Raw genomic sequence first — 13,180 nt, 5'->3', positions numbered from 1 at the left:
CTTCCGCCGCCCCGCAGTATCCATTCGCGGGGCGGCTGAGGGGCATCCCGGCCCGTGCATGCGCGGGTTTCGCGCACATACGCGATGACGTCATCCGCGCATGCGCGGGTTGGAGTCTTCCAATCCGCGCATGCGCGGCTGACGTCATATGACGCGTCAGCCGGCGCTAACTCGGGCAAGCGGGCTTAACGAAATTCGTTAAGCCCGTCATGCCGGAGCCTACGGCGTCGGGCTGCTAGCCCCGACCGGGGACCAGAATCGGTTCCCGGTCGGGAAGGGGGGGGCTGGCGTCAAACCTGCCCGGGTTTGACGCCAGCCTTACGATTTCTCCCGGTTTGGGAGAATCGCACCCTCTGAGTCCGAACGTCATGAGTTCAAGTCCCATTCAGAGACTTGGGAGAGATGGTTGTTGCAGCGTTAATACTAATAATCCAGAGGCCCAGGATAATTAACAATGGGGGACACAGGTTTGAAATCCACCATGGCAACTGGTGGAAGTTAAATTTGTGGTCGTGTAGCCTTATTGGTTAAAGAATCAATTACATTGGTGAGGAGTATGATACACCAAATGAAGCATCAAATACGGCCACATGGGTTGTGCTGGGTTGAGCTCAGAAATATAAAAGGGGCAACCATATTGCCAGGAGTGTACTATACACCCCCAGATAGTGGAAGGGAGTTAGAAGGGCAAATACATAGATAGATTTCTGAGTAACCAACTTCAAATATCTATTGGGATATGAACAGTGCAGAGGGCATAGAATTGTTGAACTGCATTCAAGAGAACCTGCTTATCCAGCATGGCAGGTTAAATCAAAGAAAATCTTAAGGTGTTCCACCAATTCTGTAAGAGCAAGATAATAACTAAGGAACAGATCGGACCTATCAGAGGTGTACATGGTAACTTGTGGATTGATTCAGAAGATATGGACAGGGTTCTCAGTGAGAACTTTGACTCTGTCTTCACTAAGGAGAGCAATGATGCAGACTTTCTAGTTAAAGAGGAGAAGTGTAAAATATTAAATACGATGAGCTTAGTGATAGAGCAAGTCCTGGAGGGACTGGAAGCCTTGAAGATGGATAAGTCACCAGGGCCAGATGGATTGTATCCCAGCCTGTTGAAGGAAGCCAGAGAGGAAATACTGGAATCTCCGAGGCTCATTTTCCAATCCTCACTAGATGCAGGAAAAGCACCAGAGGATTGGAGGTCTGCGAATGTTGTGCCATTATTTAAAAAGGGTGTGAGGGATAGGCCAGAAGACTGTAGGCAGGTTACCTGACTTCAGTGGTGGAAAAAGTGGTGGGAAAATGTCCGGGAGACAGGATAAACTGATACTTAGAAAGGCACGAATTGGTCAGGGTTAGTCAGCGTGGTCTGGCAGATTGGAATTCCTACTGTGTAGAAGGAGGCCATTTGGCCCATCGAGTCGAGACCGACCCTCCGAAAGAGCACCCCACCCAGGACCACTCACTTTCCCCATTCCCGTAACCGCATCTAACCTGCAAATTTCTGGGAACCCAGGACAATTTTATTATCATGACCAATCCCCCTAACTTGTACATCTTTGGACTGTGGGAGGAAACCGGAGCATCCGGAGGAAACCCACGCAGACACAGGGAGAATGTGCAGACTCCGCACAGACAGTAACCCGAGGCCGGAATTGAACCCGGGTCCCTGGCCCTGTGAAGCAGCAGTGCTAACCACTGTGCCACCATGCCGCCCTGGGACAGATTGTGTGTTACTAATTTAGTAGAATCTTTTGGGGAAAGGACAAGGAGGATTGACGAGGGTAGTGCTGTGGATGTTGTCTACATGAATTTCAGTGAGGCATTTGGCAAGGTCCAACATAACTGACTGATCAGAAAAGTGAGATCCCGTGGGATACAGGGGAAAGTGAGATCCCGTGGGATACAGGGAAAAGTGAGATCCCGTGGGATACAGGGGAAAGTGAGATCCCGTGGGATACAGGGGAAAGTGAGATCCCGTGGGATACAGGGGAAAGTGAGATCCCGTGGGATACAGGGGAAAGTGAGATCCCGTGGGATACAGGGGAAAGTGAGATCCCATGGGATACAGGGGAAAGTGAGATCCCGTGGGATACAGGGGAAAGTGAGATCCCGTGGGATACAGGGGAAAGTGAGATCCCGTGGGATACAGGGGAAAGTGAGATCCCGTGGGATACAGGGGAAAGGGGACAGGTTGGATCCAAAATTGGCTCAATGACAGGAAATAAACAGTAATGGTCGATGGATGTTTTTGGGAAAGGGAAACAGTTTCCAGTTTCCAGCTCCATAGGGCTCAGTGTTGGCACTATTGCTGTCCGTTGCATGTATTAATGATTGAGACTTAAATGTGGCTGGCACGATTGGGAAATTTGCAGATGACACAAAAATTAGTCGTGCAGTTGATAGTGAAGAGGATAAGGGCAGCACGGTGGCGCAGTGAGTTAGCCCTGCTGCCTCACGGTGCCGAGGTCCCAAGTTCGATCCCGGCTCTGGGTCACTCTCCGTGTGGAGTTTGCACATTCTCTCCGTGTCTGCGTGGGTTTCGCCCCCACAACCCAATGATGTGCAGGGTAGGTGGATTGGCCACGCTAAATTGCCCCTTAATTGGAAAAAATGAATTGGGTACGCTAAATTTTTAAAAAAGATAGTGAAGAGGATAGCTGTCGACTCCAGAATGATATCAATGGTTCAGTTGAGTGGGCTGAGAAGTGGCAAATACAGTTCAATCCGGAAAAACGTGAGGTGACACATTTGGGGAAGGTAAACAAAGCAAGGGAATACTCAATAAACGGGAAGATATTGAGAGGGGTTGAGGAAGTGAGAGACCGGGGAGTGCATGTCTACAGGCCCTTGAAGGTGGCAGAACAGGTGGACAAGGTGGTCAAGGAAGAATATGGAATGCTTTCATTATTGGACAAGGTATTGAATACAAAAGCAGGGATGCGATGCTGGAACTGTATAAAATGCTGGTTAGGCCACAGCTGGAGTTTAGTGTAGAGTTCTGGTTACCACATTACAGGAAGGAGATAATTGCTCTGTAGAGGGTACAGAGGAGATTTACAAGAATGTTGCCAGGGTTTGAAAATTGCAGCTATGAGGAGAGATTGAATAGGCTGGGATTATTTTTCTTGGAACAGAGGAGGCTAAGGCGTGACCTAATTAAATTGTACAAAATTATGAGGGACCTAGACAGGAAAGACTTGTTCCCCCGAGTTGAGAGGTCAATTACCAGGGGGTAGAGATTTAAGATGCTTGGTGGAAAGATTCGAGGGGACACAAGGAAAAACCTTTTCACCCAGAGGGTGGTGAATATCTGGGATTTACTGCCTAAATTGGTGGGTGAGGCTGAAGTGCTCAACTCATTTAAAGGTACCTGGATCTGAATCTGAACTGCTGTAACCTGTAAGACAATGGACAAGGTGCTGGAAAGTGGGATTAAAATGAGTGGCTCGTTACTTTTGGGTCAGTGCGGACAGAATGGGCTGAATGGCCTCAATCTGCACCAGACCTTTTCTCTGGTTTTACAGGCTGACATTCCCAGTGCAGCACTGAGCGAATGCTAAACTGTCCGAGGTGAATGAGACAATCAACTGAGACCCTGTCTACAGGGGGATAAAAATAAAGTCCTCTGGTATTATTCAAAGAAGAGTCGGGGAGTTGACCCCCCCCCCCCCCCCCCCCCCCCACCACCCACCCCCCCCCCCCCCCCCCCCTTGCGTCCAGGGCACCTTTCATCCCTTGACCAACAGCCGCTGCTCTCATTGTTGCCTGTGGGATCTTGCTATACCTGGTGAAGCGAGAGGGACTGTACTTGACATCAAGGTAGCATTTCACCGAGTGTGGTATCAGGTAGATGTCAGAGGTGGGGAGCGCGGTCAACAACACCTGAGATACTGAAGCAGCCCGAGTTGATATGTTGCCTGATCTGGATAACCTTGGGCTGGCAAATGGTAAGTAACATTTGTGCCATGCAGTGCCGGCAATGATCACCTCCAACAAGAGAGAATGTAACCACCTCCCCTCAGGCATTGCCCTCATTGAATCCCCTACCATCAATCTCCTGGGGGTTATCATGGACCAGAAACTGAACTGGACTAGCTATATAAATAATGGCTTTGCAAACAATACTCCCATTCCATGATAAAAACAATGTTACAGCATTGACTACACTTCAAAGGCATATAATCGGCTGTGATGGACTTTGGGGAGTGATGAAAGGCACTATACAAATGTACATCTTTTTTTGGGGGGTACTGTTGGGATGTGGCACAGGGTACTTAACCCAAGGCCTTGAGACAGAAATTGTATCACATTGCATTAAAATGTATTGATTATTAATATTCTTTTTCCGAAAGTGTGTTGTCAGCAATCTACTAAAAAGGTCTGGTGATAATGTTGATGGGTTCCAAATGTCTTTGTGCTATTTTTAGCACAGGTTAATGAGTTTGCATTCATTGCCGTCTATGCTAATTCAACAGGTCATTATGACACTCATGGTAACAATTGTGCTAAGAGCCTGTAAACAGGGTCTTCTTTCCAATTGTGAACTTGGTGTGGCGAACACAGCGCTTGGGAATTAAAAGCCGCTATTGTCCCAGTAAAACGACTTTGCAAAGCTGTTTCCCACAGCAAAGTGTTTGATACTGCGACTGTGGCTAAAAGTCTGTGCTTCATAGTTGACCTTTAACTGGAGTTACTTTTTCAAAATCAAGCTCAGACTGTGGAGGCCGCTACCGGTCACAATATTTGGCTCCATATATGGGCTCCTCAAGCCCTGGATGGAATGGAGAAGACTGGTTCATTTCCCCATCAATTACACTTGGAGACTTTAAGAAACTGAGTCTGATTTTGTGCACATCATTTATTTGTATTATGTAACAGTCACTTGTAATAATAATAAACTATATTATTGTCACAAGTAGACGTATATTAACACTGCATTGAAGTTACTGTGAAAAGCCCCTAGTTGCCACACTACAGCACCTGTTCAGCTACACAGAGGGAGAATTCAGAATGTTCCATTCACCTAACAGCACGTCTTGCGGGACTTGTGGGAGGAAACCCACGCAGACACGGGGAGAACGTGCAGACTCCGCACAGACAGTGACCCAAGCCGGGAATCGAACCCGGGTCCCTGGAGCTGTGAAGCAACAGTGCTAACCACTGTGCTAATGTGCTGCCCTTGAAATGTGCTCTCACTGGTATATATAAGGTTCTGAGGACCATTGACAAGGTGGATGCTGAGAGGATGTTTCCTATCGTGGGGGAATCTAGAAATAGAGGCACAATTTAAAAATAAGTGGGGGGGGGGACATGGGGGCGCAGTGGTTAGCACTGCCCTCAACCCAAAGATGTGCAGGGTAGGTGGATTGTCCCTTAATTGTAAAAAATGAATTGGGTACTCTAAATTTATAAGAAAAAGAGAATCATTATTCTGCTGTTAATCCCAATAGGGACTTCAATGCTGTGAGATTTTCTCCCTGTGAGATTTACCACCTTCATAGAAACATAAAAACTCGGGGCAGGAGTAGGCTATTCGAGTCTATTCTGCCATTCATTTTTCTTTAATTTAGAGTATCCAATTCATTTTTTCCAATTAAGGGATAATTTAGCGTGTTCAATCCACCTACCCTGCACATCTTTGGGTTGTGGGGGTGAAACCCACGTAAACACGGGGAGAATATGCAAACTCCACACGGACAGTGACTCAGAGCCGGGATCGAACCTGGGACCTCGGCGCCGTGAGGCAGCAATGCTAACCACTGCGCCACCATGCTGCCCAGTGCTCTGCCATTCATTATGATCATGGCTGATCCCTACCTCTACCCAACACCGCTGCACTCCCCCCCCCATCCCCCTTGACACCTTCAGAGTCGAGAAATCTACCTACTTCCTTCTTAAATACATTCAGTGACTTGGCCTCCACAGTATTCTGTGGTAGGGAATTCCACAGGTTCACCATCCCCTGAGCGAAGGAATTTCTCCTCATCTCAGTCCTAAATGGCCTATCCCCATCCTGAGGCAGTGACCCCTTGTTCTTGACCCCACCCTCCCAGCCAGAGAAACAACATCCCACCACCCAGTTTGTCCAGCCCCATTTTATACATTTCAATGAGATCCCCTCTCATCCTTCTAAACTCCAGTGAATACAGGCCCAGTCGACCCAATCTCTTCTCGTACGATTCTTTTCTCTATCCTATAGAGTTATAGAATTTACAGTGCAGAAGGAGGCCATTCGGCCCATCGAGTCTGCACCGGCTCTTGGAAAGAGCACCCTACCCAAGCCTACACCTCCACCCTATCCCCACAACCCAGTAACCCCACCCAACACTAAGGGCAATTTTGGACACTAAGGGCAATTTAGCATGGTTTGTCGGCGCAACATCGAGGGCCGAACGGCCCGTACTGCGCTGTAGTGTTCTATGTTCTAATCCACCTAACCTGCACATCTTTGGACTGTGGGAGGAAACCGGAGCACCCGGAGGAAACCCTCGCACACACGGGGAGAACGTGCAGACTCCGCACAGACAGTGACCTTAGCCGGAATCGAACCTGGGACCCTGGCGCCGTGAAGCAATTGTGCTAACCACTATGCTACCCTGCTGCCCAATAGCTGTGCGACACATTTCTCTGAATGATACTGTCAACCGATGATAACACTTCTGTAACTGCCAGTGTTACGCGGGTCAAAATATTCTCTGCAAACCTAACTCATCATAGTGAAAAAAGCCAGAGGTGGGGTTTTCCTGACCTGTACAGGGCTGGCACTTTTTGGTTCCACTGAAAATCAATGGACTTTCGGCTGGAATACCGGACCACCCGCCGTGGGTCTCAACATGATGGGGCAGGGAAATTGCGGCCTAGAAAGCTTCTGAAGGCCTTTTTCTTAGTATTGCCCTGGCATTAAAATCCCAACGGTCGTCAGGAACTCTCTACTTAAACATGGACACTTCCTGTGAGATCGGCCAGGATTAAGGGCGGAGGACGTGTGGTGCTGTTTCCTTGCTTACTGGCAGCTAAGGGCAAAAGGAAACACCCAACAGATGGCTCAAACCGTGCAAGAAACGGCCATCTTCGAGATACAGTGGCACAGTAGCACAGTGGTTAGCACTGTTGCTACACAGGGCCAGAGTCCCAGGTTCGATTCCCGGCTTGGGTCACTGTCTGTGCGGAGTTCTCCCCGTGACTGCGTGGGTTTCCTCCGGGTGCTCTGGTTTCCTCCCACAAGTCCCGAAAGACGTGCTTGTTAGGTGAATTGAACATTCTGAATTCTCCCTCTGTGTACCCGAACAGTCGCCGAAATGTGGCGACGAGGGATTTTCACAGTAACTTCATTGCAGTGTTAATGTAAACCTACTTGTGACAATAAAATTAGGTGTCAGTCTTGCCTCAGTGTCTTGTCTGAGTCAGCAGTTTGTGTGCACAAGTCCCACATGAACTCAGAACCTAAGCTCACACGTCAGTGCAGCCCTCATCTTTAATATTAACATTCCAAACTTACTACCTCTTCTTAAGGTCATTAAAAAAATAAATTATATTTACAGAGAGTCTTTCACCTCTCAAAACCTTCTTCCAGCCCATGACTTTGACATAGGGACAAGTATTGACTTGGGTCTTCTTTGGAATGTTTTGGCAATGGCCTTTTTGACTTTGACTTTGTGCGTGTAGGTAGGGTTCGGCTCAGTACTGTACTGGCTCATCAGTCTTGATTACATACTCAAGTCTCTTGAACGGTATTTGACGCTTCAACCTTCTGACCCGGAGCTGAGAGTGCTACGCTACAGCTAACACCTGCTGGGCTAGTGCTTGGGGGAGGGATTGTACACTGACTGCTTTACTGGCAGGTGATGTAGCGTCACTTGGGAGAGTGTAGCAGAGCTATCAGTACATTGAAGAACTCCACGTCAGTTCAAGCCGGTGCTTCAAGGAAGAAAATAAGAAACTGATGTTTAACGTCTGTAATTGGTGTTTACTGTCTGACTGACACCACCCACCTTGCATCTTTTGCAGATCATCTCTTTGTTCCTGGCACTCGGCAGTGAACAGACGAAGCGTCAATTCGGATTTGGAGACGATTTGGGACGTTTTGCTCCTGTTGGTTGGTTCTGACGCTGTCGGCAGAATGAGACTGGCTGTTTGTTGCGTGCTAGCTTCCGTTTGTGCCTTACTGCTCAATTCCAGGGTCTGTCATGCCATTCGATGGCTGTAAGTATCTCTACGCATGTGTCATATACGTATGTCTGATGTATGTCTTTGTACGATATATGTTTCACATGTGCATGTGTACAATATATAGAATCATTGAATCCCTACAGTGCAGAAGGAGGCCATTCAGCCCATTGAGTCTGCACCGAACCCTGGAAAAAGCACCCTACCAAGGCCCAAGCTCCCACCCCATCCCCATAGCCCAGTAACCACACCTAATCTTCTGGACACTGAGGGGAAATTTAGCGTGGCCAATCCACCTAACCTTTTTTTAAAAGAATTTAGAGTGCCCAACTCATTTTTTTTTCCAATTAAGGAGCAATTTAGCATGGCTAATCCACATAACCTGCACATCTTTTGGGTTGTGGGAGTGAAACCCACGCAAACACGGGGAGAATGTGCAAACTCCACACGGACAGTGACCCAGAGCCGGGATCGAACCTGGGACCTCGCCGTGGTGAGGCAACGGGGCTATAATCCACCTAACCTGCACATCCTTGGACTGTGGGAGGAAACCGGAGCACCCGGAGGAAACCCACGCAGACAACGTTAACCATATATTAAAAATCACAAAACCACAATAACCACAATCCAACAGACTCAACTGGGAGTGAGACCCCATCAATGTCCTGTGATTCCCTATGTTGAAACTGACCTCTGCTAATTGCATCGCCATTTCCCTCCTCCACCCGGTACCTTGACCCGGTTTCACTGTGTGTTGCAGTGTAGTCGTTAGCACAGCGCCAGGGACCCAGGTTCAATTTTTTTTTTTAAATTTAGAGTGGCCAATTATTTATCTTTTTCCAATTAAGGGGCAATTTAGGATGGCCAATCCACCTAACCAGCAGTTGGGTTGTGGGGGTGAAACCCATGCAGACATGTGCAAACTCCACACGGACAGTGGCCAAGGCCGGGATTCGAACCCGGGACCTCAGGGCCGCAGTCCCAGTACTAACCACTGCGCCGCATGCCGCCCTTCGGGTTCAATTCTGGCCTTGGATGTCTGTGTGGTGTTTACACATTCGACCTGTGTCTGCGTGGGTTTCCTCCGGGTGCTCCGGTTTCCACCCACAGTCCAAAGCTGTGTGAGTTAGGTGGAGTTGCGGGGGAATGGGCCGAGGTCGGGTGCTCTTTCAGAGGGTTGGTGCAGACCCGATGGGCTGAATGGCCTCACTGTGCATTGTAGGGAGTCTATGGAGATAGTGTTTGCCAGCGGCAACCAGAGCATTTGTACTCAACACTCGCCGTTCCAGATATCTTACACCCGAGGGATCTCAGTTACGATGGAATGATACTGGAAAGACAATGGAGTTTCAGGATGAGGGTGTTTCAGCTGATTAGAAAGAGCCAGGAATAAACTTGATTGGGATTAGTTGGTTTGGTACAGTGACGGAGTGGTTACTTTACCGTTACGTTCCCGTACCAGCCTCCCTGGACAGGCGCCGGAATGTGGCGACTAGGGGCTTTTCACAGTAACTTCATTGAAGCCTACTCGTGACAATAAGCCATTTTCATTTCATTTCATTACGTAATCCAGAGATCTGAGCTAATTACCAAATATCAGTTCAAAACCTGTAAAGGGAAGTTTGATAATTAAAATCTGGCTTAAAACATCTGCAAATTAAAAGTGGGGATCGGTTAAATATCCGTGCAGCTGCTGGATTGATGTAATAGGGATTTGGGTAGATGGTGATGTCTTGGTAATGTCGCTGGGTTAGTAATCTAGAGGCCCAGGATAATGCTGTGGGGATGCCAAAATAAAAGCAAAATACTGCGGATAATGGAAATCTGAAATAAAACCAGAAAATGCTGGAAGGACCCAGCAGCTCTGGCAGAACCCAGGAGAGAGAAACAGAGTTAACGTTTAAGAGTCCATTTGGCTCTTCCTCAGAGCTAAAGAGAGGGTGAAATGTGATGGATTATATTCTGTATAAGAGGGGAAAGAACATAGAACAGTACAGCACAGAACAGGCCCTTCGGCCCTCGATGTTGTGCCGAGCAATGATCACCCTACTCAAACCCACGTATCCACCTTATACCCGTAACCCAACAACCCCCCCCTTAACCTTACTTTTTTTTTAGGACACTACAGGCAATTTAGCATGGCCAATCCACCTAACCCGCACATCTGTGGACTAGAGTGGAAGGTCAGTGGAGTAGAGTGGAAGGTCAGTGATTGGCAGGAGCTAGGAGGGATTGTAACAAAGATTGTGTAGGCCACATGACACAGGAAGCGTTAATCGCAGCGTGAAAGGATATGGAAAGTGCTGATAGCGGCATAAAGGTAAGAGAGCAGAATGTGTTAATAGGAGAACAGAGGTCAGTGCTCAGTGAGTAAAAAAACTCAAGAACAAGTGACAGATGGCCCAGTGGGGGAGGGTTTTGCATGGGGACAAAAAAATGTTTCGCATTTTTAAAAATGGGTCAGGATGGAGGTGAACGGTCACAGTTTAATGTTGTTGGACTCGGGCAGCACGGTGGCGCAGTGGTTAGCACTGCTGCCTCACAGCACCGAGGTCCCAGGTTCGATCCTGGCTCTGGGTCACTGTCCGTGTGGAGTTTGCACATTCTCCCCGTGTCTGTGTGGGTTTCGCCCCCACAAACCAAAAATGTGCAGGATAGGTGGATTGGCCACGCTAAATTGCCCCTTAATTGGAAAAAATGAATTGGGTAATCTAAATTTATAAATAAAATAAAAAAATGTTGTTGAACTCAACATTCAGTCCGGAGGGCTATAAAGTGCCCACCCGCAAGATGAGGTACTGATCCTCCAGTTTGTATTGAGCTTCTGTAGAGGCCAAGGGTGGACAAGTGCCGTTTCAACTCAGCATCTTGCTCTCATCCCTACATTGGCCTGTTGGAATAGCCTAGGAAACTCTGCAGCCAATTTTCACACAGCAAATTCCACAAACAGCAATGTGGTAAATCTCTTTTCTGTCGTGCTGGCGGAGAGATACATTTTGGCCAGGATATCACGGAGAACTCTTCATTTTCGATTGATTGATTGATATTGATTGTCACATGTACCGAAGTAGAGTGAAAAGTATTTTTCTTCGGCCAAGGGCACGTACACGGTACGTACACAGTAGACAAAAGAGTAATCGACAGAGTACATTGACAAATGGTACATCAACAAATAGTGATTGGTTACAGCGCGAAACAAGGGCCACACAAGAGCAGCACATTCAAGAGCGTCATGAATAGTGTTCTTACAGGGAACAGATCAGTCCAAGGGGGAGTCGTTGAGGAGTCTAGCAGCTGTGGGGAAGAAGCTGTTCCTATGTCTGGATGTGCAGGTCTTCAGACTTCTGTATCTTCTGCCTGATGGAAGGGTCTGGAAGAGGGCAAAGCCTGGGTGGGAGGGGTTTCTGCCAATGCTGTCTGCCTTCATGAGGCAGCAGGAGGTGTAGACAGAATCAATGTGGGGGTGGCAAGCTTGTGTGATATGTTGGGCTGAGTTCACCACACTCTGCAGTTTCTTGCAATCTTGGGCCGAGCAATATCCACAGCAAGCTGTGATGCAGCCGGATCGGATGCCCTGTATGGCACATCTGTAGAAGTTTGTGGGAGTCAATGCAGACATGCCGAATTTCTTTAGCTTCCATAGGAAGTAGAGACGTTCATGGGCTTTCTTGACTGCTACATCAACGTGAGTCTACCTTGAGGGCCGTATGGACCTCAGTTCAGCATCACACTCACAAGACACTGCTTCCCATAACCTCCCTCAGTAACTGTTTCAGATAATATCCTCAAGCTTCTGCGAACCCTCCAGCTCCATAATGATGTCATGCCTTAACTTAACTAAGTGGAAAACTGGCAATGGTCTTACAGTGTTGGGACTCACTCTGACCAATTTTCCCGAGCATCTCAATCGGCTTAGAGGAGGAACAAGACAAACGGTCACCAATACCTCTGGACCCGAGCTTTTCACTTCTCTCCCTCCGTCTCTCTCTTTATCTCTGTCTTGCAAAGTTGGCCAAATTCTGTCCACAGTCACTAACCCTTTCTGAGGGGGTTTCTTGCAAAATTCTACCCAATGATTTATGCGACAGGTGTCAAGCCAGGTTGGGAACTTGGAAAAATAAAGCTGCCTGTTGGCGAATATGGAAAAAATTCGCTGCTAGCTTTGAGGGAAGGTAAACAGCTCCCCAGGACATTTCAATCAGGCGTTATATCACATCAATCTGTCTAAGCATGAGTATATTGTTGCTATTTAATTTGTTCCAAATCTCTTTCTGCCCATTCCTGTTCTTCCAGGACCTCGCCACAGGGGACATTCATCATGTCTGTCCACATGGGCTGGGGTGGTGTAACATTTATTGTTAAGTGGGGGTTTAACGATTGCCAGGCTGTTATACGGGAAAGGCACTATATAAACATAAAGTTGTTGCTTTTATACAATTCAGCAGCGTATCATTCACGTTGATGGAATTAGCAATGGCTCATTTGGGAGCACGCTTACTTCTGAGTTGCAAGATTCTTGGTCCAGGTCCCAATGCAGGATTTGAGCATAAAATCTAAAATTGGTGCTTGAGTGGGTTACTGAGGGAGCACTAAACTGTCAGAGGTGTTGCCTTTGAACTGAGAAGTTAGTATTCGGAGGAGGTAAAAGATCCAAAAGCCTGAGAACACGCGTAAACAGATTCAAAAACGGCTTCTTCCCCGCTGTTACCAGACTCCTAAACGACCCTGTTATGGACTGACCTCATTAACGCTACACCCCTGTATGCTTCACCCCCAGCCAACATCAGAAACAAACAGATGATTTTTAGATTAAGAATTATTGTCACGTGTACCGAGGTACAGTGAAAAGTATTGTTCTGCGTACAGTTCAGGCAGATCGCTCCATACATGAAAAACATCTAGAACAAATGATAAATACACAATGTAAATACATAGGCATTAGGTGAAGCAGACAGAGTTTAGTGCTAATGTACGGAGTAAATACAGAGGGCGCGATTCTCCGTAA

At 47.6% G+C, this 13,180-nt stretch overlaps 1 protein-coding gene across 1 annotated transcript in view; it reads left to right on the top strand.

Moving 5' to 3' along the window:
• The window catches only part of wnt11 (wingless-type MMTV integration site family, member 11), a 79,579-nt gene that overhangs the window by 15,067 nt on the left and 51,332 nt on the right, over positions 1-13,180 (top strand). Inside the window, exon 2 of the mRNA XM_038818939.1 lies at positions 8,017-8,211. Within this exon, the coding sequence (XP_038674867.1) occupies positions 8,129-8,211 (83 nt within the window). The 5' untranslated portion in view covers positions 8,017-8,128. The remainder of the gene's footprint in view (positions 1-8,016; positions 8,212-13,180) is intronic.

This window comes from Scyliorhinus canicula, chromosome 14 (assembly GCF_902713615.1).
Source record: "Scyliorhinus canicula chromosome 14, sScyCan1.1, whole genome shotgun sequence".
In the NCBI taxonomy this organism is placed as follows: Eukaryota; Metazoa; Chordata; class Chondrichthyes; order Carcharhiniformes; family Scyliorhinidae; genus Scyliorhinus; species Scyliorhinus canicula.
The sequence above is the reverse complement of the archived record's forward strand: the minus strand, read 5'-3'. Positions and strand labels throughout refer to the sequence as shown.